The sequence below is a fragment of the Capra hircus genome, chromosome 13 (genome assembly GCF_001704415.2).
Source record: "Capra hircus breed San Clemente chromosome 13, ASM170441v1, whole genome shotgun sequence".
In the NCBI taxonomy this organism is placed as follows: domain Eukaryota; kingdom Metazoa; phylum Chordata; class Mammalia; order Artiodactyla; family Bovidae; genus Capra; species Capra hircus.
This window is the reverse complement of record NC_030820.1, coordinates 76676962-76699793: the sequence shown is the minus strand read 5'-3', so window position 1 is coordinate 76699793 and position 22832 is coordinate 76676962. Positions and strand designations below refer to the sequence as shown.

Below are 22832 nucleotides of genomic sequence, written 5' to 3'. Positions count from 1 at the left end.
CTAATGTCTATAAAAGGGGTGGAAGAGAATCCATGTATAAGTATAAACACGCATTATATGCTTGTGTAGTTGGATAGGCATTTGCTTACACACGAGTCTCTAGAAAGGACTATTAGCAACTGGTAACACCGGCTGCCACAGGGGAGGGGAGCTGCAGACTGAGGCCCAGGGGTGGAAGGAAGGCTCATAGCCTCTTTACCTCTCTGCACCTGCTGGATATTTGAATCACGTACACGTGTTACCTACTTAAAATAACAAACAAATAAAAACAAAAACAGTAAGAAAAGGGGTCTTACTTGCATATGGTCTGGCTTTCCAGCCGTCGTCGGTCGGGTTAGAGAGTTGGCTCTGACCCCTCTCAGAGGCATTTTTATCAATGCTGCTTAAAGACTGGCGGTCCAGATCCACATCCTGGAAGTTAACCAGAGAGAAACACAATGCTCACTCCTCCATTCACAATGCAGGACCTGCGCAGAGATGTGCCTGGTTTTAACACTGGGGCCCAACTTGAATGTGTAAGTGTCCTGCTGAGCTTGAAGTACAGTGTAGCACTTTTCAGAGGCTGCATGGGAGAGATTATGAATTTCAACAATTTCTTTCTCCCATTAAAATTTCACATCTTCTGATTCCAACTTAGGTGGCATTTCTCTACACACTATGATTTCATGAAGAGTGTGACAATTTTTAACGAGATCAAGTTCAAAAACAAATGAGTATGGTAGGAGGTTTTGTTGAAGCTGACAGCAGAAAGTTAAACAGAAAATGTTTACATACTGTGCTTTATTTTTAAATCGCTATATCCCAAAAGCCTTTCAAAATCTAATGCCTTTATAGTTACTTGGAAATAGAAACTAGATAGTAAGACTAAAGGTTTACCCTATAAATCACAGTATTTTAAAGGGATACTTGAATTAAAACTTCTTTATGGGGTTTTACACAAAAAATAAAAACTATTTCATTGGTGAAGAGAAAAGCATTCTTTTTAAGATTTCTTTTTTTGGATATGGACCATTTTTAAGTCTCTTATTAAATTTGTTATAATATTGCTTTCTGCTCTGGTTCTTTTTCTGGCCATGAGGCATGTGAGATCTTGGTTTTTGGGCCAGGGACTGAACCTACACCCCCTGCATTGGAAGACAGTCTCAAACCATTGGACCACCATGAAGCAATATTTACAACAGTGAAAGGCCAGAACTGACAGTTCAACAAGAGAAAATCCATTAAATAAATTATAACAATGTACAGCCAGGGAAGAGGCTGTCCTCGAAGACTATTTAAGAATACGGAAAAATGTCCAAAATGGTATTAATACATTAGGTATGAAGTGAGCCTCAACTGCAAATGTGGGTTGCATGTGCTCAGTTACAGAAACAAAAGCTAGAAATGCTTTTAGCTTTTATTGAGTGAAGTGACTTATTTTCTTAATACTTCTTTTCACTTTCAAAAGACCACATTAATGAATAAATATAGTGTTTAGCTCCTATAAGGCTTCCCTGGTAGCTTGGATGGTAAAGAATCTGCCTGCAATGCAGAAGACCTGAGTTCAATCCCTGGGTCAGGAAGATCTCCTGGAGAAGGAAATGGCAACCCACTCCAGTATTCTTGCCTGGAAAATTCCACAGACAGAGAAGCCTGGCAGGCTACAGTTCATGAGATCGCAAAGAGCTGGACCCAACTGAGGGACTAACACTTTCACTTTCAGCTCTTATAACCTTCTTTACTCACTTCCCATCAGAAAAGCCTAAAGTCCTTAACTTTTTACTATGATATGTGATCAGAGAAAAGACAACTGAAAAAACAAAAATCCTACCAAATGTTTTTCTGCTGGATCGTCCTCCATTCCTACAGGTCTCCATGTCAGCAGACTTTAAGGAACGCAAGAGAAGGAAAATAATCAATATGAAGCGCAGCCTGGAGCTTTAAAACAACTACTGAACACAGAAGTAAACAGCAGTAATCACACTGACACTTACACGTGGGGGATGGTTGTTTTGAAGATATCCAGCATACAATTGCACGTTTTGTCCCAGACGTCAGGACTGAATTTCTCTCCGTTGGATATTACTAAGTTTTCTAAGCAATTTGTACCTGATCGAGCCAACTGCTCGTTATCTGCAAAATAAAACATCTATCATTAAACTTCAAATGCTGTTCTGATTCCAGCCTGATCACTGATGCTGCATATTGTGATGTGGGGAGACAATGCAACTGGTAGGCTAGTAGGCCTCTAATTAATGAAGCACTGCTAGGGATGGTATTAAAGTTTTTAGCATTTAAGTAGGCTATAAAAAGGTAAAATTATTTTTTAAACTTTATTGTTAGGAATGGAAGAAGGTCAACATTTTGGTACTTGTATGAGAAATGATTTATAAACTGACTCGGAGGAGAAATTGTTTTTATGTTTTAATTTAATTAAAAAATACTCATTTTCACCAATTATAAATGCACTCTTCAGCCTTCACGCTTCTATATGTTGAAAAAATTAATCTCTCACTAAAGACTATGTCAAGAAAAATAAAGCCTAGCTACATGAAAAGTACCTTGTTTTACACACCACTGCAACTGTGCAAATACATCAGAAAGAAGAACTTCATTCAAAGCTTCATAGAACTGGGTAAACACATCACAAATAGCATAAAGTGCATGATTGCAAGTTGTTGTCATCCACTCGGATTTCTGGAAAAAAAAATTAAAAGATAATGTTTAAAAGCCACTCTCCTTGTGGTGAGATGGGAATTCTCACATATCACTGGCAAAATATTCTGAAACAAAATTTGGCAATAGGGATCAACTGTCTTAAACATGTCCACATCTACTCATGCAGTAACACTACTTCCAGGAATAAACCCTGAAGAAATAAAGATCTGTGGCTGAAGGTTTATGAATAAAGATGTTTACCACACGGGTATTTATCTACTGTAAACACAGACATAAATTAATGCTTGGTAATGTGGCAGTTAAGTTGGGAACATCCATATGACAGAATTTAAACAGTCATTCAAGCGATACTTCTGGGAACTCCCTGGAGGTCCAGTGGTTACAACTCTGTGCTTTCACTGCTGGGGCCCAATTCAGTCCCTGGTCAGGGAACCGAGATCCTGCAAGCTGTGTGGCACAGCCAAAACAAAAAACAACCCCCCCGCCCAATGATACATTCAAAAATTTTAGTTATGTTCAATACACCTTACACAAAAATGTAAATATTAAAAATGATGTTGGATAGACAGGTTTTTCCAAAGATATACAAATGGCCAACAGATACACGACAAGGCGCTCAAAATCACTCATCATCAGAGAAATGCAAATCAAAATCACAATGAGATAACACCTCGGGCCTGTGAGAATGGCCATCATCAAAAAGCCAAGAGATAATAGATGCTTGAGAGGATGTGAAGAAGAGGGAACCCTTGGGCACTGTTGATGGAAATATACGTTGGTGCAGCTTCTATAGAAAACAATATGGAGGTTCCTCAAAAAATTGAACTACCATATGATTCAACAAATCCTACACCTAAAGGAAATGAGAACATGATGCTGAAGAAACATATGCAACCTCACGTTCTCCCAACTGTTCAGAAGTTGGTATGAACCAAACAGGAAGAGGACTGCGAGGCGCCTGCTGAACCGGCAGGTTCGGTGCTCAAGGGCCGAGTGGGCGCACAGTGGAGATTTATTTCCCCTCCCTCATCCCCAGATGGGAAGCTCCTCAGCACTACTCGATGACTGGGAGAGGAGGGCCAGGAAGGGCGTTTTCCTTTTCAAAACACACCCGACACGGCTCGCTGTGCAAGACTTCTGTGGGCTGTGGATGCTGACGACGCAACCCTGGGCGCAGACGAGGGCCAGAGCGGCTCTTCTCCCATCTCCCCGGGGCAGCGCGCTTGTCATCACCCACCTCCGACTGTTGCTCGGGGAGTTTCATGTTGTCAAAAATCCTGAACACGATTCTGAACAGGTCCTGCCACCAGTGCTTTTCAAAGGTGTGGCCATAGCTCTTCATGATCTCGAACATCACTGTGAGCCCTCTGGGGGAAACAAAGCCAGGCACAGAGGAGGGGGTGGGTGGGAGAAGAGGGCAGGGGCCGGGGGAGGCGGGGACTGAGACCCAGGCGGGGAGGTGAGGAAGGGGCCCCCGGGAGGGGAGCCGGAACGCGGTTACCTGGTCCGGACATCTAGTTTGCATCTATTAATGATGCAGGAGAGCTCAAAGAGGATGGGGAACCAGCCTCGGACCCAGACTCTGTCACCAGGAGCCACGTTCATGTCATCACTTGTGTATTCTTGCAGCACCTACAATGAGACCATCCCTCAGAGGCAGACCCAGCAGGTGAAAGGAAGGAGCCGAACCAGAACTACAAGATGAAAGCCCCTCATTTCCCCTTCTAAAAACCTCAGTTTAGCAAGGGTCTGTTGGGGAATCCTGAAGAGATAAAGACCAGTCTGTCCCAAAGGCACATGCGCGGTTTCTCCCTATGGACCTTTGTGGGTTTCAGAGTAAGGTGAGTGAGGCAGATCACAAGAATCCTGGCGGCAGGAGGTTTGACATTAAGAAAAGCGATAAAGGTCAAATGGTGATAGCAAAACATCCAGGATGATTCAGTATCTCAGACCGTTCCCAAACATTACTACGAAAGGAGAAGGGGGCAGCAGAGGATGAGATGGTTAGATAGCATCACTGATTCAATGGACATGAATTTGAGCAAATTCTGGTCGATAGTGGTGGACAGATGAGCCTGGCGTGCTTGCAGTCGCAAAGAGTCAGACACGACTTGGCAACTGAACAACTATAATCGTATTACTTAAAACAGGAGGGGCAGCACCTACTATTGACTAAGCACTTGCTAAGGGCCGGGAGCTGTAAAGGTGTTTTACATGAGTTAACAATTCTCACAATTCCCTGAGGCAGGTAGAAATTAATGGTTCCGCTTTGTAGGTGAGTTAACAGAGGCACTAAGGGATTAAATAAGAGGCCCAAAGCCACGTGTGTAGGCAGGTGCTGGCCGTCTTTACACAGTCCAGATGTGAAGCCCCACTTCCTGGCCTGTCTCTGGGGTCCTCAGCCCTCTGATCCTTAACCACTCTTGAAGAAGCACGCTCTGTTGCAATGGAGTTTCTGTGTCGACTCCGGTTACTTAGCATTCGGCGAGTTCTCTCTGTGCTTCAGTTACTGCCCTGTATAACGGGAATGTAATTACCCCTCCTATGGGCCTGATGTGAGGGTTAAAGGTATCCACACACAGAACACGCCTAGAATGCCGCCTGACATGTTCTGAGTGCTCAGTCAACAGTGGTCTCATCGTCATCTCATCTCATTGAGCTGTTGCCGGGACCAGATGTATCATCTCGGGGGCGTGCACTCCTGTGAAGAATGCTTTAAAAAGAGATCTGTACAGGCTATCAGTTTAGTCCTGCTTGTTTTCACCCAACTGCAGTGTTTTGAGGCTGTCAGCTGAACCACTTTAGGCAAGTGAGATGTAACAGAAAAACCCTCAGCACTTTTGGGAGAAAACAAAAGGTGATCTCTAAATGTGATTTCTTGGCTATATCACAGCGGCATGATGTCATTTCCTAAAAGAGAGGTTTGGTTTTTCTCAAATACAATGTCTAGCTTCTTCAGCTTTGCCAAAATTCACAGCTAAACTATCATCTTCTACAAAAACAATCTGTAGGATACTATATAAAAGTTCAGACTAAATAAAATACTTTCATACATACAAACTAACCAGAAAGGTAGAACTCCTGTTACAGCAGTATGTGGAAATAAACATCTAGCTTAGGGCAAGCACACATTTGTAAGAGAGCAGCTGGGAAAGCTCTTTCCCAGGAGAGCAAGGGTCTTCTGTCCACGCATCCTTCCCCGCCACGGCTCAAAGAGTGCGAAGAGGAACACTGTACCCGCGGCCTCTCGGAGACGTATTTCCCACAGAAGCGGATGAGCCGGATGGCTTCCATGCTCGTGTCAGGGAAAGCAGCGTTGCAGGCAAACTCCGATAAGCACTTCACAGCATCTTGGAAGGAATCGATGGCTGCCGGGAAATGGTGCTGGAAAATGGTTGCTGGGAAACAAAGGCACATTTTTAATAAGACCAGGATTTGGAAACGAGGATTAAACACACACACAAACACAGGAGATGATTATTGCAGTGAAAAATCTAAGGAAGGCATGTCAGTGGTCTCTGGAAGACAGGGTTTCTAATGAAATTATTCAGGAATGAGTGCCCTCAGTACAACTAGGGCTAAACTGCACTGCTTCTTGAGCTCAAGCAACGAGGTAAAGGCCCAAATATTCATTCATTCAATGAACATTTATTGAGCGCCAACCACATGCAAAGTGTGTAAAGCAACTAAACTGCAATAGAAATTAATTAATAAAAAATAAAATTATGGATAAGATGGGAAATAAAACCCCCACAAAGTGCGGTTGTGGGCCCCAGGGACAGCGATAAGCAGCTGAATTTCCCGCCTTTGCTCCAGTGGGTAAGATGGACAATAATCACCTCAATCAGTAGATACGTAAAATAATCCCAGGTGGGGTGGGTGCTAGGTGAGGGGACAAAAAACAGGAGAGGCTGGTGGTGGTGGAAGGACTCTGGGGAGTGAGAGGACCGCCAAGAGACGACCAAGCTTCACCAGGAAGACAAGCTGTCCATTTTAGGATGGAATCAGTGGAACTGCGAGAGATATACAAATGTGGATGCATATGGGGTTGGCGCAGAGGGTCTGCCTGACGGAAGTTGACCCTGAGCACATCCCTTCATTCCCTGGCTGCTGCCGCCCTAAGATCACACCTGGTGGTACCTTGCTGGGACCTTATGAGGACAAAGTGAGACAGGGAAGGTCAGTGAGCCAAAGCTGACAGGCAGTTTAAAATTGACGGTTTTCAAAATCTTACAGACACCACCGAAGAATATGAATGACAAGAACTTTAAAAAAGTTAAAAGACCTCAAAGAAAATCAAAGCTGACCCAGTGTCTTACAATGTCCATCAACAGCAAGACCAGCAAACAGGCAGGCCCAGGGACTGAGGCCAGTGCAGGGCGCAGGGTGCGAGTTCTGGGCCGGACTGCAGGCGGCAGTCTCCCTCCACTACCTCCTGGCAGTATGACCTCAGACAAGCTCGCCTACCCTACTCTCCTGCATCTGTTTCCTCTTCAGTGAAACGGGGAAGTACTGGTTTTCTTATCAGTGGGTTCAAACAACCCCAGACCAAAACTATCCTGGAAAAAAACTTTCAGAAAGTTCCAAAACGCAAAGCTTGAATTTGCTGCATGCTGGCAACTAGGTACATAGCCTTCTTATGTTGTATCATGTACTATGAGTAACCTACACTTGATTTAAAGTATACGGGAGGATGTGCAATGGTTTTATGCTATTTCATCTTAGGGACTTGAGCATCCGTGGATTTGGTACCTGAGGAGGGTCTTGGAACCAGTTTCTGACCAATTTGAAGGGAAGACTGTGTAGTCAGTTCTTGTTACTCATGGTACTCATTCTACAAAGCTGCTGTGAGCGATGCACTGGCAAACACTGAACCATCGCTCCTCGGGGAAACAGAGGTAGGTTCCTGTGAGCCTGTGCGCACAATACTTTCATCAACCTATCAACACATGAACTTGCCTTGTGTGCAGTCCTGTCTAAAGACAAGTTCAGTTCCGTTCAGTCGCTTGGTTGTGTCCGACTCTTTGTGACCCCATGAACTGCAGCACGCCAGGCCTCCCTGTCCATCACTAACTCCCAGAGTTCACCCAAACTCATGTCCATCGAGTCGGTGATGCCATCCAGCCATCTCATCCTCTGTTGTCCCCTTCTCCTCCTGCCCCCAATCCCTCCCAGGATCAGAGCCTTTTCCAATGAGTCAACTCTTCGCATGAGGTGGCCAAAGTATTGGAGTTTCATCTTTAGCATCATTCCTTCCAAAGAACACCCAGGACTGATCTCCTATACTTAGAATATTTTGTTGGCTCACTGACAATGAACTTGCAGCCAACAGCAAGGCAGCTCATGCCTGAGCGAAGCTAAGACACGTATTTTCTCCATAAAGGACCACACAGACGTCCTGCCCTTAGGAACACTGGCCGGCACATCAGAAGTGTGCTATGAACTAATTTAAAAGGTGAACTCACAAACTAAGACAAAGATGCTGAAAACACAGTGAGTTGTTTTTTTTTTTTTTTTTTTTTTTTTTTTTACCACAGAAAGGATACTTGTTTTTTATTTGGCTGTGCCACTCAGCACGCAGGATCTTAGTTTCCTGACCAGGGTCCAAACCCACGGGCCCTGCGCTGAAGTGCAGGCTCTTAACCACTGGACCACCAGGGAAGTCCCCGCTTGTTTATTTGCAGTAAAAAAGCTGAAGCACGAAGGCCTTGTTCAGTCTCAGCTGGGAACAGGCAGCCTGGGCGACAGGCATTTTGCTGCTCTGTGTGTGTGCGTGTCAGCAAACGACCACCAAAGGGCCAGGAATTTTGGTTTTGGGGTTACATATAAATTTTAGCAAGTACATGAACTCACAAACATAGAAACATGAGGGTCGACTGTGCTTCCTTTCACGGTTAAGCAAACGTCAAGAGCGCAGCATACCACGTGACACATGAGTACATCACAGTGTAGCTGAAACAAGGAAGCCCCTTTTGAGAGTAAACTAGACAGGAAGTAAGTGGTCACCCTCCTAGACTTGCATGTGGGGCGTCAGTCAGGAGGGAACGGAGACACTCACTGACGATGTGGCCTGTGGTCTGGAAGGCCAGCTCCACGATGTTCCCATCGTGGTCCGAGGCCGCCTGGTGGAACACGGCGAAGATGTTCTTCCAGCCTGAGCGGATGCTGGCTGCCTGGGAGCTCACCATCTGGGCGACGCAGCGGATCACCATGTCCCGGATGGTTGGAGACCTGAGGACGGAACGGGCAGCCATGTCATCTGTACTTTGGACAGTGGGAAGATAAATGAATATGGTTCAATCCATAACAGCAATACTTAAAAAAAATTTTTTTTTAAAGCATGTAGTAATCCAGATTCATTAAAAAGAAAAAAATTACAGACAAAAAGAAGAAAATAATAGGACAGTCATTGGGCAGTTAGTTGCCTAGTCAGCAGTCATCCTCCCATCTCCTTAATAACAGAAGTCTGATTTCACCTGGGCAGCCACATGCTCGATCTCAGGGAACCAGCATAAACAGTGTGAGCAATGTGACAATCTTGTCTCATGTGCCAGATCCTCAATTTCCCAGTCTCCAAGGGGAGCCATGTGGTCTGACCAATTAGGTGTAAGAGAAAAATCTATGTGCATGGGAGGGGAGGGGTTTCTGGGAAGGTTCTGCTTTCGTCTTAAAAGGAATACACTTGTGAGGCACTGCCCTTTTTCCTCTTGTTCCCAATCACTCCCACTGTGAACACAGCATGATGTCTGGAGCTGAAGCCTCCATCCAGCAATCATGAAACAATAAACTCAAGGAAGAAAAGTACCCCATTTTAGGTCAAACAAAGGGACAGAAAGAGCCTGGTTCCTTGGTCACAATTTGGGCTATGGGACCAATGCTGGGACTGTCTGCCTCTGACTTGTTAAGCAAACAGTCCATAGCCTTGTGGTCAATTTTTCTGGCTCCAAACATTTAGAATCACATACTCATAATTCTTCCATCCAGAGATGTGGCCTGTGTACACCATTCCTAAAAGTATATATCCTCTTAGATTTCTGGGCAAAGATATTTGTGTATGCTAAATACATACACTTGGATGGGAATATACATATGTAACTTAAGATGAATATTTTAAATTATTACAAAGCAAAACCTGAAGACAGAAGAAATGGTCCATTTCCTAAAGCAGCTGCAAGGCTCAACATGGTGTTCCTTGGATATTTACAGTAGATTAGAAGGTACGTCTGTTAACATACCTCAACTGACTGCCCATGTAAGAGTGCTCCCCTTACCTTGACACTGTTTTTCAGAGTGGTTATCACCACTGACTAAACATTGGGTTTATTTATCTATCTCACTGGACTATAAACAGGGATTATAAAAATTTTATCATGGAAAATTTCATTTACATAAAAGAGAAGATGGGGTAATAAACACACATAGACCCATCACTTAGCTGCAATGATCATCAAATCAGGGCCAAACTAGGAACTTTTGACTGTTTTCTGTTTTGTTGTATGGTTGGCAGCGAGAATAGTACGTAGCAGATGGCAGGCCTCAAAAACTACAGGCCGAGTGAATGAATGAACAGAGTGACTACTTCAGGGGGACAGCTGTCCTGACCTCTCTTATCACCTCCCTGGGGCATAAAGGCTGGGCCAATGTCTCCCCCTGTTCAAGGATACTTTGGCAGTGGCCCTTTCTCTGAACTCCGCTGGCACCAGCCCAGGTAAGAAGGCATGATGTCTATGGGCTGCAGTAGTGTGATCTGCCCTCTGTGGAGGTGATGAAGCGATCTCAATGGGATTTGCTTAGAGACAAGAGGTGTGAATCACAGTCCAGCTCATTCTATCTGCTTCCATCAACAAGAGAGGAAAAAAGACCGATTGTGTGGTCATTTAATCACAAAATGCAAGTGAGCTCCACAAGGACAGAGACTCTATCTGTCTACTACCTGGTACAAGGTACTCAGTTTGTTAGGAGACCTTCTTAGATCCCAACAGGGGTCTAAGGGTCTTCCAGAATAATGCACATACCTGTTTTTCTTCATAATATGCTCAAAAGGCCTCAAAAAATCTTTCTGGAAACGGAAGTTGGCTAATTCTCCCTTTTCAAGGAACTTCATGGAGAGTTGCCTTAATGAGTCAACAGCAAAGATAGCCACATCCTCATTGGGGTTACAGCCAACCTAAGCGGGAACAGAAGGAGAGGTGAAACAGGCACAGTGGAACAACTGTGGATGTGGGGTTCTGAACCTCACACACAGCCTGCCTTCAAAATAAATGCTCTGGGAAAACAGACCTCAGGAGGAGGAAAAGGCTCTTTCTTGGCTATTACCTGTACAGTTTAAAGTTTCACAACAAAATACATTAAAGCTGCTTTTAAAATATGCTCACGTGTTTCTGAGTCACGTTTTGATAATTCATACATGATTTCAGAACTTTTCATTATTATTACATGTGCTACGATGATCTTTGATGTTACTATTTGCAAAAAGATTACAACTTGCTGAAGGCTCAGGTGATGGTTTACATTTTTTAGCAACAAACTATTTTAAAATTAAGCTATGTACATTTTTTAATTATTACACACTTAATAGACTACAGTATAGAGTAAGCATAACTTGTTTCAAAGTGTTAAGTCGCTCAGCCATGTTCTACTCTTTGCAACCCTGTGGACTGTAGCTCGCCAAGTTCCCGTCCATGGAATTCTCCGGGTGAGAATACTGGAGTGGGTAGCCATTCCTTTCTCCAGGGGATCTTTTCAACCCAGGGATTGACCCCAGGTCTCCTTCATTGCAGGAAGGTTTTTTACCATCTGAGCCACCAACCAAAAGGTTCATATGACTCACTTCACTGTGGTATTCGCGTTACTGCTTTGGTCTGGAACTGAACCTGCAGTATCTCTGAGGTTGGCCTGTATATCGAATGGATTAAAAGAATAACCAGCTTTGATGACAGTCTGGCTGAGGGTTGCTGATGGTCAAAGGTGCTGTTAACTGTAATATTTTAAAGTGTTCATGTAATGTTGATGTAATCAGAGACTAGTAACAATATTATTTGGAGAAGGCGATGGCACCCCACTCCAGTACTCTTGCCTGGAAAATCCCATGGACGGAGGAGCCTGGTAGGCTGCAGTCCATAGGGTCGCTGAGGGTCAGACACGACTGAGTGACTTCATTTTCACTTTTCACTTTCATGCATTGGAGAAGAAAATGGCAACCCACTCCAGTGTTCTTGCCTGGAGGATCCCAGGGACGGGGGAGCCTGGTGGGCTGCCGTCTATGGGGTCGCACAGAGTTGGACATGACTGAAGCGACTTAGCAGCAATATTATTATTCCCTAGCTAAAAATCCCTGGCAGCTTCAGGAATACACTCTACGCTTACTATGCAGCTTTGCACGCCCCTGGATACACTTGTGCCCTTGTCTAGAAGTGGAGAAACATGGGACTGTCCCAATGACTGTGGGAATCCCGAGAGCTCTAGTCCACCACCCGCCTGTTCAAACCCACAGGCTTCTCATGTGCTCCAGCTCCCATGGGGAATGGAACATCCTGAGGTGGTGGAAAGAGTGAAGAGCCCCAGACTGAGCAACCGAGCAGGCCACAACCTCGCACTTCAGAGCACTGATGAGATGGAACGGGCATATGTAATGAGGCTGACAACCATGAAATGTCTAATTACTACCTGCCAGCCTAGGTCTCAAGCGTGTCACAGGCTTGGACGAGAATACAAGGTACAGTCATGCTAATGATTCACATTTACTCTCCCAAGCAAGTTCCTACCAGTGATGTCCACTAGGGATTTATTTACCCAGAATGGCGGGAAACATGAGTGCTGAGTGGTTTGATTACTTTAGGTGGCAATGTTACCCTTTGCTCAACAAACATTTACTGTGGGTCATCTACAGGCTCTTGTGGCTCCTTCCTCACTGAGGGTTCAGAAAGGTCACCTCCAGAGAGGCCAGACACACTGCAATGCCTAACCCTTTACCATCAGCTATTTTATCACGAGGCCTTCCCAGGTGGCTCAGTGGTAAAGAATCCGTCTGCTGATGCAGGAAATGCAAATTCAATCCCTGGGTCAGGAAGATCCCCTGGAAAAGGAAATGGCAAACCACGCCAGTATTCTTGCCTGGGAAATCCCATGGACCGAGGAGCCTGGCAGGCTATAGTCCGTGGGGTTGCAAAAGAACTGGATATGACTTAGTGGCTAAACAATTTTATCACAGAATGCAAGTGAGCTTCATGAGGGCAGGGACCTCATCTGTCTACTACTTGGTACAAGGTACTCAGCTAGTTTGCTAAACAGATAGTGTGCTCAGAAGTGCCTCACGTAGAGCTGACAAGCAAGCAAAGTAACAAAGACCTCAGATTAGCTGATGCGCCAAGTTAGAAACAAGGCTGCATGTGACCGTGCCTCCTTTCAGTGGGGTCCCACGGCTGCCTGGGACAGCCGACAGTGCCCAACTCTCCCCATACTGGGAGCTGTCCATCGACCACTGTGCGGTATTTATACCACAGAAATTGGCAAATGCTACAAATGATTCACCATTGCTCAACTGTTTGCTCTAAATCCCAATGGCAGATTACTTCTTAGATTTTCTTCTATTCAACGTAGAGAGTGCAGTCCTCTTCTGGATAAGCTGTCTTTTATTCACACTATTTCTAAGCATCTGTGTTACAACTCTTTATCTCCAGGCCTGAGAAAATTGTTTTGAAATCATGAAATGTGTCTTGGTAGGAAAAAGTATTATTAAGCTGTTAGTTTTCCCTTAAAAAGCAAATGACATTACAGACACATACATTTATGTACGTAATATATATTTTGATTTCATTTGTTCAGTATACACGTGCATGTGTCTATATGTATACAACGAAACCTCTTGTGGAGAGCAATCTGGTTTTCTCTCTGTAGTTTTCAGTTTAGAACATGGAAGTCTCTGGCTTGTTTCTGATTTAAATAAATGTTAGTTTCCTCGAAAAGATTTCAGATGAGGGGTGGCGATGGAAGCCAGAAAACAGGCAGCAGTGACGTTTATATTGCAACTGTAAAGAACCTAACTTAATCTCTGGTCATTCAGAGGCGCTTCAGGGTTTTGCAGTGCTTTCAAGCACCAATGTGTTTGTCCAGTGATCATAATGATTTTTATGGTGTCAGCCTACATCCTAAACATGGGATATTAAAGTATTTTATACACAAATGGATTTTTAACTCATTCTCCATAAGTTCTATCAATATGTAGGTATGCTATCAGCTGTTCCTGACTCCACAGGGAAAGTGAATTCTGGCACCTAAACACTCAATCGCTTGTGTTTTGAATTTAGTCGCCTGCCTTTTTTTTTGGACACCAACAGAGTGGTTGTTGAATCTGAAGAGTTACCTTATTGAAGTGATCTCCAATCACATGCCATATTCGGGACCACTGCAGTCGGATCCGATTCATGTTGTAGTAAGAGATCTCCACGATCTTCTGCAAGCTGAACATGCGGGGGTGGTGGGGGGAAGCCAGCTCGTCCATGGACACGGCACACAGCCAGCGGACAAAGTCAACTACAGGCCAGACCCAACAACACACGCGAGGCCTCGTTAGTAATGGTCAGACAGTTATAACAGGAGGCTCTGCAGTTTCACAGGTGAGTCAAATACTTACCTATCGCATTTCCATCCAGCCTGGTGGAGCCAGTAAAAATTCTAGGAAGAAAATTCCAGATATAATAAAAATTATATTTGGAAGATGAAGGTTCAATTTCAAACACTCAGAAAAGACAAAAAGGCAACATTTCAGGTTTGGCACTTCCCATCAGAGGTATAGAACTGGTCAACGAGGCCCACTCAGAGCAGAAATGCTTATACTGGTAGGAAGAGAAAAGCAACATCAAAAGGATGGGGGCAAGTCAAAATATGATAGTGCAGAATATGGTATTCCACAGCAGGGGGAATGCAGACTGAGGACCTTTAAAAAGCTGTTCCTCCATAAGAGCAACCAAAAAACTGACAAAAATGTAACAAATTTTTCAGATCTGAACTCTGGAAATTACCAAAGGCTTGGGACAATATTTATTCAAGAAAAATGGCTGAATCTTTTAGACAGCATATATTTAGACCATGTTTATTTTAATTCATCCTGCTAATCTCTCTTTAGATTCAAACCTGAATAGGCTGAAAGTAAAAGTGTGAAAAAAAAATCACATGTAAACAGTTAACAAAAAGAAAACAAGAGTAGCCGTACTGATATCAGACAATACAGACTTAAAACTGGAGTCATTACTATAGACAAAGAATATTTCACAATGATAAATGATTTAATATGTGAAGAAAACCTAGTAATTGTAAATATATATGTGTTTAACAACAGAGGGGCTTCTCCGTTGGCTCAGTGGTAAAGAATCCTGTAGTGCAAGAGACTTGGTTTGATCCCTAGTCTGGAAAGATCTCCTGGAGAAGGAAGTGGCAACCCACTTCAGTATTTTTGTCAGGAGAATCCTATGGACAGAGAACGCTACAGTCCATGGGGTCTCGAAGAGTTGGACAGGACTTAGCAACTAACAAAAGAGCCCCAAAATCATGCGCAAAAAAGACATACTTGAAAGGGGAAAATAAAACAATTCAAACAATGTCCAGAATCAGCACATCTACACAGGCAGGAAGTGTACTAGTGGTTACGGGAACTGTAAAAATGTGGGGCTTCTTTATGGGGTGATGAAAAAGCTCTGAAATTAGATGGCTGCACAACTCTGCATATACTAAAAACCACTGACTGTACATTTTAGAAGAGTAAGTCTTAGGATGTATGAATTATGTCTCAATTTAAGAAATATAAGCACAAAGAAAGGTGCTAGACAAGCTACTATTGTCCACTATCTCGCTAAGGCAGAGAAACAGGGAAGAAACGTGCAGTTAATAGCGGAACAAACATTTTGTTCTATCGGCCCAAACCTAAGAGGAAAAAGTGGGAAAAACTCAACAAAAGTGTGTTGCAGACAGTATTTCTATTGGAGAGAAGGAGAAAAGCAGCAGGAGCAAGATGATCAAAATATGCTAAGTTAGTTAAGTCAGTCATGTCCGACTCTTTGCGACTCCGTGGACTGTAGCCCACCAGGCTCCTCCATCCATGGGATTCTCCAGGCAAGAATACTGGAGTGGGTTGCCATTTCCTTCTCCAGCAGATCTTTCCGACCCAGGGATCGAACCCAGGTCTCCCATATTAGAGGCAGACGCTTTTAAGAGTTTAAAATACTAAGAAAATTGTTCTGACGGCAATACAAATGATGTCATAAATTCTATACTGCTATTATCTGAAATTATTTATATTTAGTGTATATGATCATTCAATGGCAATTTTCAGGAGTTTTTTGACTTTTAAGAAAATTCCTATTTTAAGCCCTAATGTGGAAATGGCAATCCACTCCAGTGTTCTTGCTTGGGAAATCCCATGGACAGGGGAGCCTGTTGGGCTATAGTCCAGGTGGTTGCAAGAGAGTTGGACACAACTTAGCAACTAAACAACAACATAATGAGTATCTTCAAATGAGAATATCTCTGTTGCTCTTGGATATTTAGGTCACGTTTTAAGTAAAAAGAAACAACTGAAAGGTTGTGAAGAAAAACAAATGGAAATGTCAACTTGGCCAACTCTCACTCACAGACAGGCTTTAAATCCAATACTCTTTCCGAAATTTTCTAAAAAGTAACTTCTAAACCAAGGAAATTCAAAACATTAGAACAAGCAAAAACTCGTTTCTGACATAATTTGGCCACAAAGTTGAAGTTATAATTTTATTAATTTATTGGCAGTGCTGCATGGCTTGTGGGATTTTCGTTCCCCAACTGGGGACTGAACCCAGGCCCTAGGCGGGGAGGGTGTAGAGTCCTAACCACTGGACTGCCAAGCAATTCCCCAACATATAGTTTTTAAAAAGGTTATGACAGTTCAAGATCAAAACCCAAGTGAATGTGAAGGTGATCGGCAGCTGTGGGCAAACGTGCTGCGTTTTCTGCTGCTCAGTTTGAGTGATCTGGGGTGAAACACAACAGTCAGACAGACTAGGGATCCTCCACACCCAGCACTATCAGAAGGCGCCAGGGCGTTGGCTGGCCCAGCTTCCCTGGAGAACAAGTTCACTACCTGTCCACAGCCACCACTACGCTCTGAGAGCTGGTCTCGCCGACTGACTCCTGCAGGCTGGCCATCTGTCTCTTGTCCACTCCGCCGCTCACCAGATTACCTGGAACACAGTGCACAAAAGCAATGGTGCCTCTGAAACGGTCAAGTAGAGAACCAAGTATCCTGTGACATCAGCGTGCACAGACAAGAGACTGTGAGATTGGTTTGCAAGCGAAAAAAAAACCCTCCAACGATGGCAAAATAAAACTAACTCAGGTTTTGGCATTTTTGCATTTAGAATACGTTCTTATACAAGTTCTCTCTCTTCCTTTACCATCCATCTCCCTGTCATAACAGTCTTCTGTATTTTTTACGGTATTAAATGTCTGTGTTTAGAAAAAACAAATTCAAGTTGATTGATACTAACTCAGAGCTCCTAGAACATGTAACGGTTTAAAACTGAAGATCTGAGGCGTTCTACTTCAGTCATCCTGATATACACCCTGAGAAGAAGGTGCTGTTACCCTTCCTCCATGTTCGGAGTTTGTACTTTTAACTGAACGACTCCAACCAGTGCTCCGTGGGACCTAGGAGTCTGCTCTCTGTATCAAATGGCCTGGGCTTGAAACCTACCTCTGCTCCTTCCTCCAAACGGCACCTCGTTCATAGCACTTCATCCCCCTTTGCCTCACTTATCTCATTTACAAAATGGGGATAATAGCCCCAATCTCACTGAGTTGTTACAAGGAGTAAATGAATTAAAATATACAAACTGAGTGCTTAGAATGTGGCCTGGGATGCCTGCCCTTTTTTACTGTTATCATTGTATCACTGACAAGAGAGTCTCTCAGTTCAATGTATCACCAGAAATAACCCTACTTTCATAAGAATACCTATTAATATAAGCCTCCCAAATGAACAGGGAAGAGAGGTTGAATTTATTTGAAATCTGAAGATATGCACACCCACTCCTTGAACACCAGATGGCTTCCCACCCCACAACATACTTATATGCATAGAAAGAAAAGTGATGCACCCTGCTGATGTCGATAAAATTAGCATTTACTCGACAGTTTAATCACAACTGAGAGCTGAGACGGCATTCCCACTCCGTTAACAGGCATCCTGTCAGCTGGCACGCAAGAAACAGGTGATCTACGGTCCTGACGAGGCAAGGGCTTCGTGCCTGTTAACTGTGAATCCGCAGCGGCCGGCTGGGGGGCCTGGCACCTTACCGAGGCCAAGGCCCATGAACTCTTCTCCCGCCAGCGTGTGGCCCTTCAGGCTCCCTTCTCTCTCACGCCCGGAGCCAGACAGGTAGCGCGTCTTCACACCGGTTCCTATCAGCTGAGCCAGCTCCAGCTGGCTGATGCACTTCAAGATCTGAGGAAAGAGGGCGTGAAGAAATGAGTTCCCGCTTCATTGGCCGAAAAGGGCAGTGCCCCCTTAACTCAGTCATTACAGAGTTCTCTGAAACATGCAGCCTTTCAGGAGAGGATAACATCTGAGAGACTCAGACTGGCTTCCCTACTTCTGGCTAGGCAACCCCCTGAGTGTGGGTCTGGAAGACAGACCTCGTTACTTTATTTTTTAAACCATTAAAAAGGGAAAGAGAAAATGAGCAGAAGAAAAACTAGTACAACAGAGAGGCAAGATGGATGTCCATTTAGGCAAATTTAAATAAGCGCTCCATAGAGACAAAACATCTGATCAGAGTGGGGCACTCCGGTCACCATGCCGTTCCCCCGCCCCGAGCCATCCCCACCTCCCTCCCACCCTTCCCCTCAGATCGACAGCACACCGCCTGCTCCTCATGCTTGAATGTGTTACTGTTGCTCCTCCCCATGGCTCACCCCTCAGACTCCCAGCGCAGACCTGTGTCCCCAGGGACCTCCCTTAGCCACCTGTGATCACACACCCTCCCCATCACCATCTCCTGGCCATGCGGTTTTGTTTTTTCTCTTAAGTACTTACTTTCCAGCATTATGTCACGTATTTGTTCTCTGTCTTTTGTGCCAACAGGGCATTAACTCTGTCTTGTTCACTGCTGAATCTCCAGCACTTGACGATTATTTTCTGGTTAACGGAATAAATGAGGGCGTGCCCTGGCATGGGTGGGCGGTAGGAGAAAAGATGATCTCCCAGCCCCATGGGGTGGCTCAGGCGCTGGAGAGGCCATACCCGCACACGGCCCTCTCCCAGCTGTAGCTTATCTGAATACAGAGACTGGCTTCAACTTCTACTGCAGCAGAAACTGGCTGCTTGAAACTTGAGGAGGGACGGCACATACATCTCCAGGTAAACCCTTCTTAGGGAATTTCCATGGGGACTTCTGACTACGGCTGAGTTTTGCTTTCCGTGGTGACCTTATAACCCAGTCCCAGAGTATGGGACTCCACGACACCATGGAGCACTGCTGAGGATTTTCACTTAGAAACTGCCTTCCCCTTGACTAAGACAGGCACTCGAATGAACCACAGGGAGTCCACGTGTCACACTATCAAATTATTACTAGTAAGCTGCTAATGACCTCCTTTTCCAGAAGCTGGGATATGTATGTAACACTTGTGGCCAAGGACTTACTGATACCAACCTGACTTCTCAGAGTGTCTGACCATCAAATCAGTGATGGCTTTTTTTTTTGGCTGATTCATTTTTAACATCTCCAGCTGCCGCTGTACACTCGGCAACTGGCAGGGGCCCCACATTAACGTATATCTCAGTTAAAAGAAAAAGAAAGTTCTAGGGGAGAGAGCAGCTATCTACTGATTCATTAGGGTACACTGATTCCTCAGGAAACAGGAAATAATTTATTAATAAAGCACACAACTCAAAACAATGCCAACCTGCCCCTCCCATGCTTTCTAATACGGACACTTCAGAGTGGCGAGAGAGGAAGGAGCGACAGTGAAAAACGACTAAGGTGTGCGCCACGATGATGACAGCGATTAACAGCTAAGAGCTACTAAGCTCCTGTACATGCTGAGTCACTTCAGTCATGACCGACTCTCTGCGACCCCGTGGACTGTAGCCCACCAGGCTCCTCTGTCCACGGGCTTCTCCAGTCAAGAATACTGGACTGGGCTGCCACTTCCTTCTCTTCTTGCCAAATTCAGTTCTAATCCATTTTTCCACATGTTAATTCCTTTCCTTCTCACAACCACCCTCTGAAGGTTGCACAGAGGAAGTAACTTGCCATGTCATACAGGCAGAAGAGGCGGACACCCAGACCAGCTGTCTGGCCCTGGGCCCTCGCCCTGAACTGTGTGATCCCTGTGGCAGCAGGGGGCTGCCAGCAACTTCCTTTCCAGGTCATCACAGCCCCACCACTCTCCACACGCGAGCCTCTACTCTACTTAGTTTTCCCTCTAAAACAAAAAAGTAATACCTTCAGGCGGTAGAGAAATTAGAAAGTACAACTGAAGGAAAAAGAGGAAATAAATCGTCTCCATAATTCTGTCACACAGAGAGGATGCCAACATGCGTGTTCATCTTTCCAAGTCTCATTTTCTGTGTACGCCTGGCATGAAGGATGACGCCGCACCATGCTTATGCAGTGATTTCTTAATTTAATACACTGTGATCAAAGTATTAAAGACCATCTTCAATAGCATCTTTATCGGCTTTTCTCTGAAGTTTCTTTACAGAAAGAGACTTCTCTCTGTTTCCTTCTCTCCCTCACCCCTCTACTATTTTTCTTCCCATTTATTTGTTGAAGAACCTGGTCATTTGCTGAGAGTCTGTCGTGTCCCACAGCTCGCAGACTGTGTTCTCATGATGCCACTTGCCGTGCTCCTCCACTCCCTATGTTTCCTTTAAATAAGCAGTGGAGGCTTGAACTGACTCAGGCTGGAGTTTTAGGCAAAAACATTTCTTAAGTGCTATCGTGTGCATCCATCAGGGAGCATGTAATGCTGGCTGTCTCTCCCTTCAGAAACATTATCTTTTTTTCTTTTAAATATTTTTTTTTTGATGTGGACGGTTTTTAAAGTCTTTATTGAATTGTTACAATATTGCTTCTGCTTTATATTTTGTTCTTTGGCCAAGAGGCATGTGGGATCTTGGCTCCCCGCTGCTGCTGCTGCTAAGTCGCTTCAGCTGTGTCCGACTCTGTGCGACCCCAGAGATGGAAGCCCAGCAGGCTCCCCCGTCCCTGGGATTCTCCAGGCAAGAACACTGGAGTGGATTGCCATTTTCTTCTCTAATGCAGCAAAATGAAAAGTGAAAGTGAAGTCGCTCAGTTGTGCCCGACTCGTAGCAACCCCACGGACCGCAGCCCACCAGGCTCCTCCGTCCATAGGATTTTCCAGGCAAGAGTACTCGAGTGGGGTGCCACTGCCTTCTCTGAAGGAGTGGTACACAACACTTTTTTCTTAAAGATCAATCTCTCATTGATGGGACAATCTAGGCTGTCCTTCATCTAATCTCTCCCTGCTGCTGCTGCTGCTAAGTCGCTTCAGTCGTGTCCGACTCTGTGCAACCCCATAGATGGCAGCCCACCAGGCTCCTCCATCCCTGGGATTCTCTAGGCAAGAACACTGGAGTGGGTTGCCATCTCCTTCTCCAATGCATGAAAGTGAAAAGTGAAAGTGAAGTCGCTCAATCATGTCCGACTCTTAGCGACCCCATGGACTGCAGCCCACCAGGCTCCTCCGTCCATGGGATTTTCCAGGCAAGAGTACTGGAGTGGGGTGCCACTGCCTTCTCCGAAGGAGTGGCACACTACGCTTTTTTAAAAAAAATCAATCTCTCATTGATGGGACAATCTAGGCTGTCCTTCATCTACTCTCTCCCTAGAACAACTAAAATTTCGATGCATGACCTTTCAAACACCTGTCTGGACACATGGGTAAGTATGTCCTTAGATGAAACTCTTAGAACATGGTTTAGTTAAAAAAAACAAAAGTGAGCCTGCTGGCAACCTTCCTCATGGCTCACGTTAGATGCTGACCTTGTCCTTTTTGCTACATTTGGGAGAGAAACTGGGCTCCGTGCTTCGTTTTAAATCCACTCCCTGCAGTAAGAGCGCTCAGGAGGGGCGTAAGGACTTGGGGAAAGAGGCGCTGATGTGGGAAGAGAGCGGCTACGACAGAGGTCTGCTCCGCACAGGCACTGGCAATGGTGTCGGGGGCACTTGGTGAGGTAGCGGATCTGAGGCGTTTCCCTCACCACAGCCCCAGGGAGGCTGACTTTCTGATACATGAGGAACACAGGGATTAAGACAAAACCCAGAGTCAAAGAGAGGCTTGACTGCAGAGAAACAGAGTCGACCCAAGAGAGATGGACTCTGAACTGAAGGAAAGCTGGGGCTCATCCTCATTGAGAAAAGGCAACCACCGGGCTTTCAGAGACACCCACCTCGTGCCAGGAATTCCCGAGGTAGTTGCCGTCGGTGTGAGCCACAGTGATGAGCGTCTTTATGGTGTCAATGTTCTTCTGCTTCATCTCCGTGATGCTGGAGCTGGCTGTCAGCAGGGAGAAGCGTGCAAGGGCCTGGACATAGGCATCTCGTTCCAGCTGCAAGCAAGGCAGAGAGGGGACGCTGAGACCCCGGCCTGGGTGAGACGGGTCTCGCATGAAAGGGACTGAGCACCGGTTCCTCTGCTGCCTCCCGTGTGCGTGGGGACAGGCTGTACGCACATTAACACACCCGGGCCACACCCGGTACTCCATGCCTCTGTCCTCCCGCTACCCAAAAACCTCATCGCACGTTTGAGGACGAGCCTCTCCTCTGCCACTGACCTCTCTTCTGAGGGAGTAGTGGAGCAATCTGCTGAATGCTAAGGCTGTCAGGTAAATGCTGATTTCTACAACAGTCCTGCAGGTCTGTTATCTCAAGTTTGCAAATGAGGAAATAAAGGGAGACTCAGGGAGGAGGTGGCTAGACCAACGTTAGGCTAGAGAAGCAGCAGGTGAGGTGTGAAACCCAGACTGTCTGCAGTCCAAGCCTGGGGTCTTGGTACAAAAGAAAACGTCTATCTGTAAGATACGTGGGAACAGAAGACTGAGGTTTCCCAAAGAGAGGGGTACAACTTCTTAGTGATTTAGGATATATGTAACTGACAACTTCCTGAGTTCATAAGAGTTT

The 22832-nt window shown here is 45.1% G+C and overlaps 1 protein-coding gene across 1 annotated transcript in view; it reads right to left on the bottom strand.

Annotated features, from left to right (window-relative positions):
* Positions 1 to 22832, bottom strand: part of ARFGEF2 (ADP ribosylation factor guanine nucleotide exchange factor 2) — an 83836-nt gene that overhangs the window by 13340 nt on the left and 47664 nt on the right. The window contains exons 21-34 of the mRNA XM_005688637.3: positions 22103 to 22261; positions 17980 to 18127; positions 16766 to 16865; positions 14291 to 14331; positions 14021 to 14190; positions 10674 to 10825; positions 8717 to 8889; positions 5896 to 6056; positions 4160 to 4290; positions 3896 to 4025; positions 2541 to 2676; positions 1974 to 2112; positions 1811 to 1865; positions 297 to 411 (exon numbers count right to left, since the gene is read on the bottom strand). Of these exons, the coding sequence (XP_005688694.2) occupies positions 297 to 411; positions 1811 to 1865; positions 1974 to 2112; positions 2541 to 2676; positions 3896 to 4025; positions 4160 to 4290; positions 5896 to 6056; positions 8717 to 8889; positions 10674 to 10825; positions 14021 to 14190; positions 14291 to 14331; positions 16766 to 16865; positions 17980 to 18127; positions 22103 to 22261 (1810 nt within the window). The remainder of the gene's footprint in view (positions 1 to 296; positions 412 to 1810; positions 1866 to 1973; positions 2113 to 2540; positions 2677 to 3895; positions 4026 to 4159; positions 4291 to 5895; positions 6057 to 8716; positions 8890 to 10673; positions 10826 to 14020; positions 14191 to 14290; positions 14332 to 16765; positions 16866 to 17979; positions 18128 to 22102; positions 22262 to 22832) is intronic.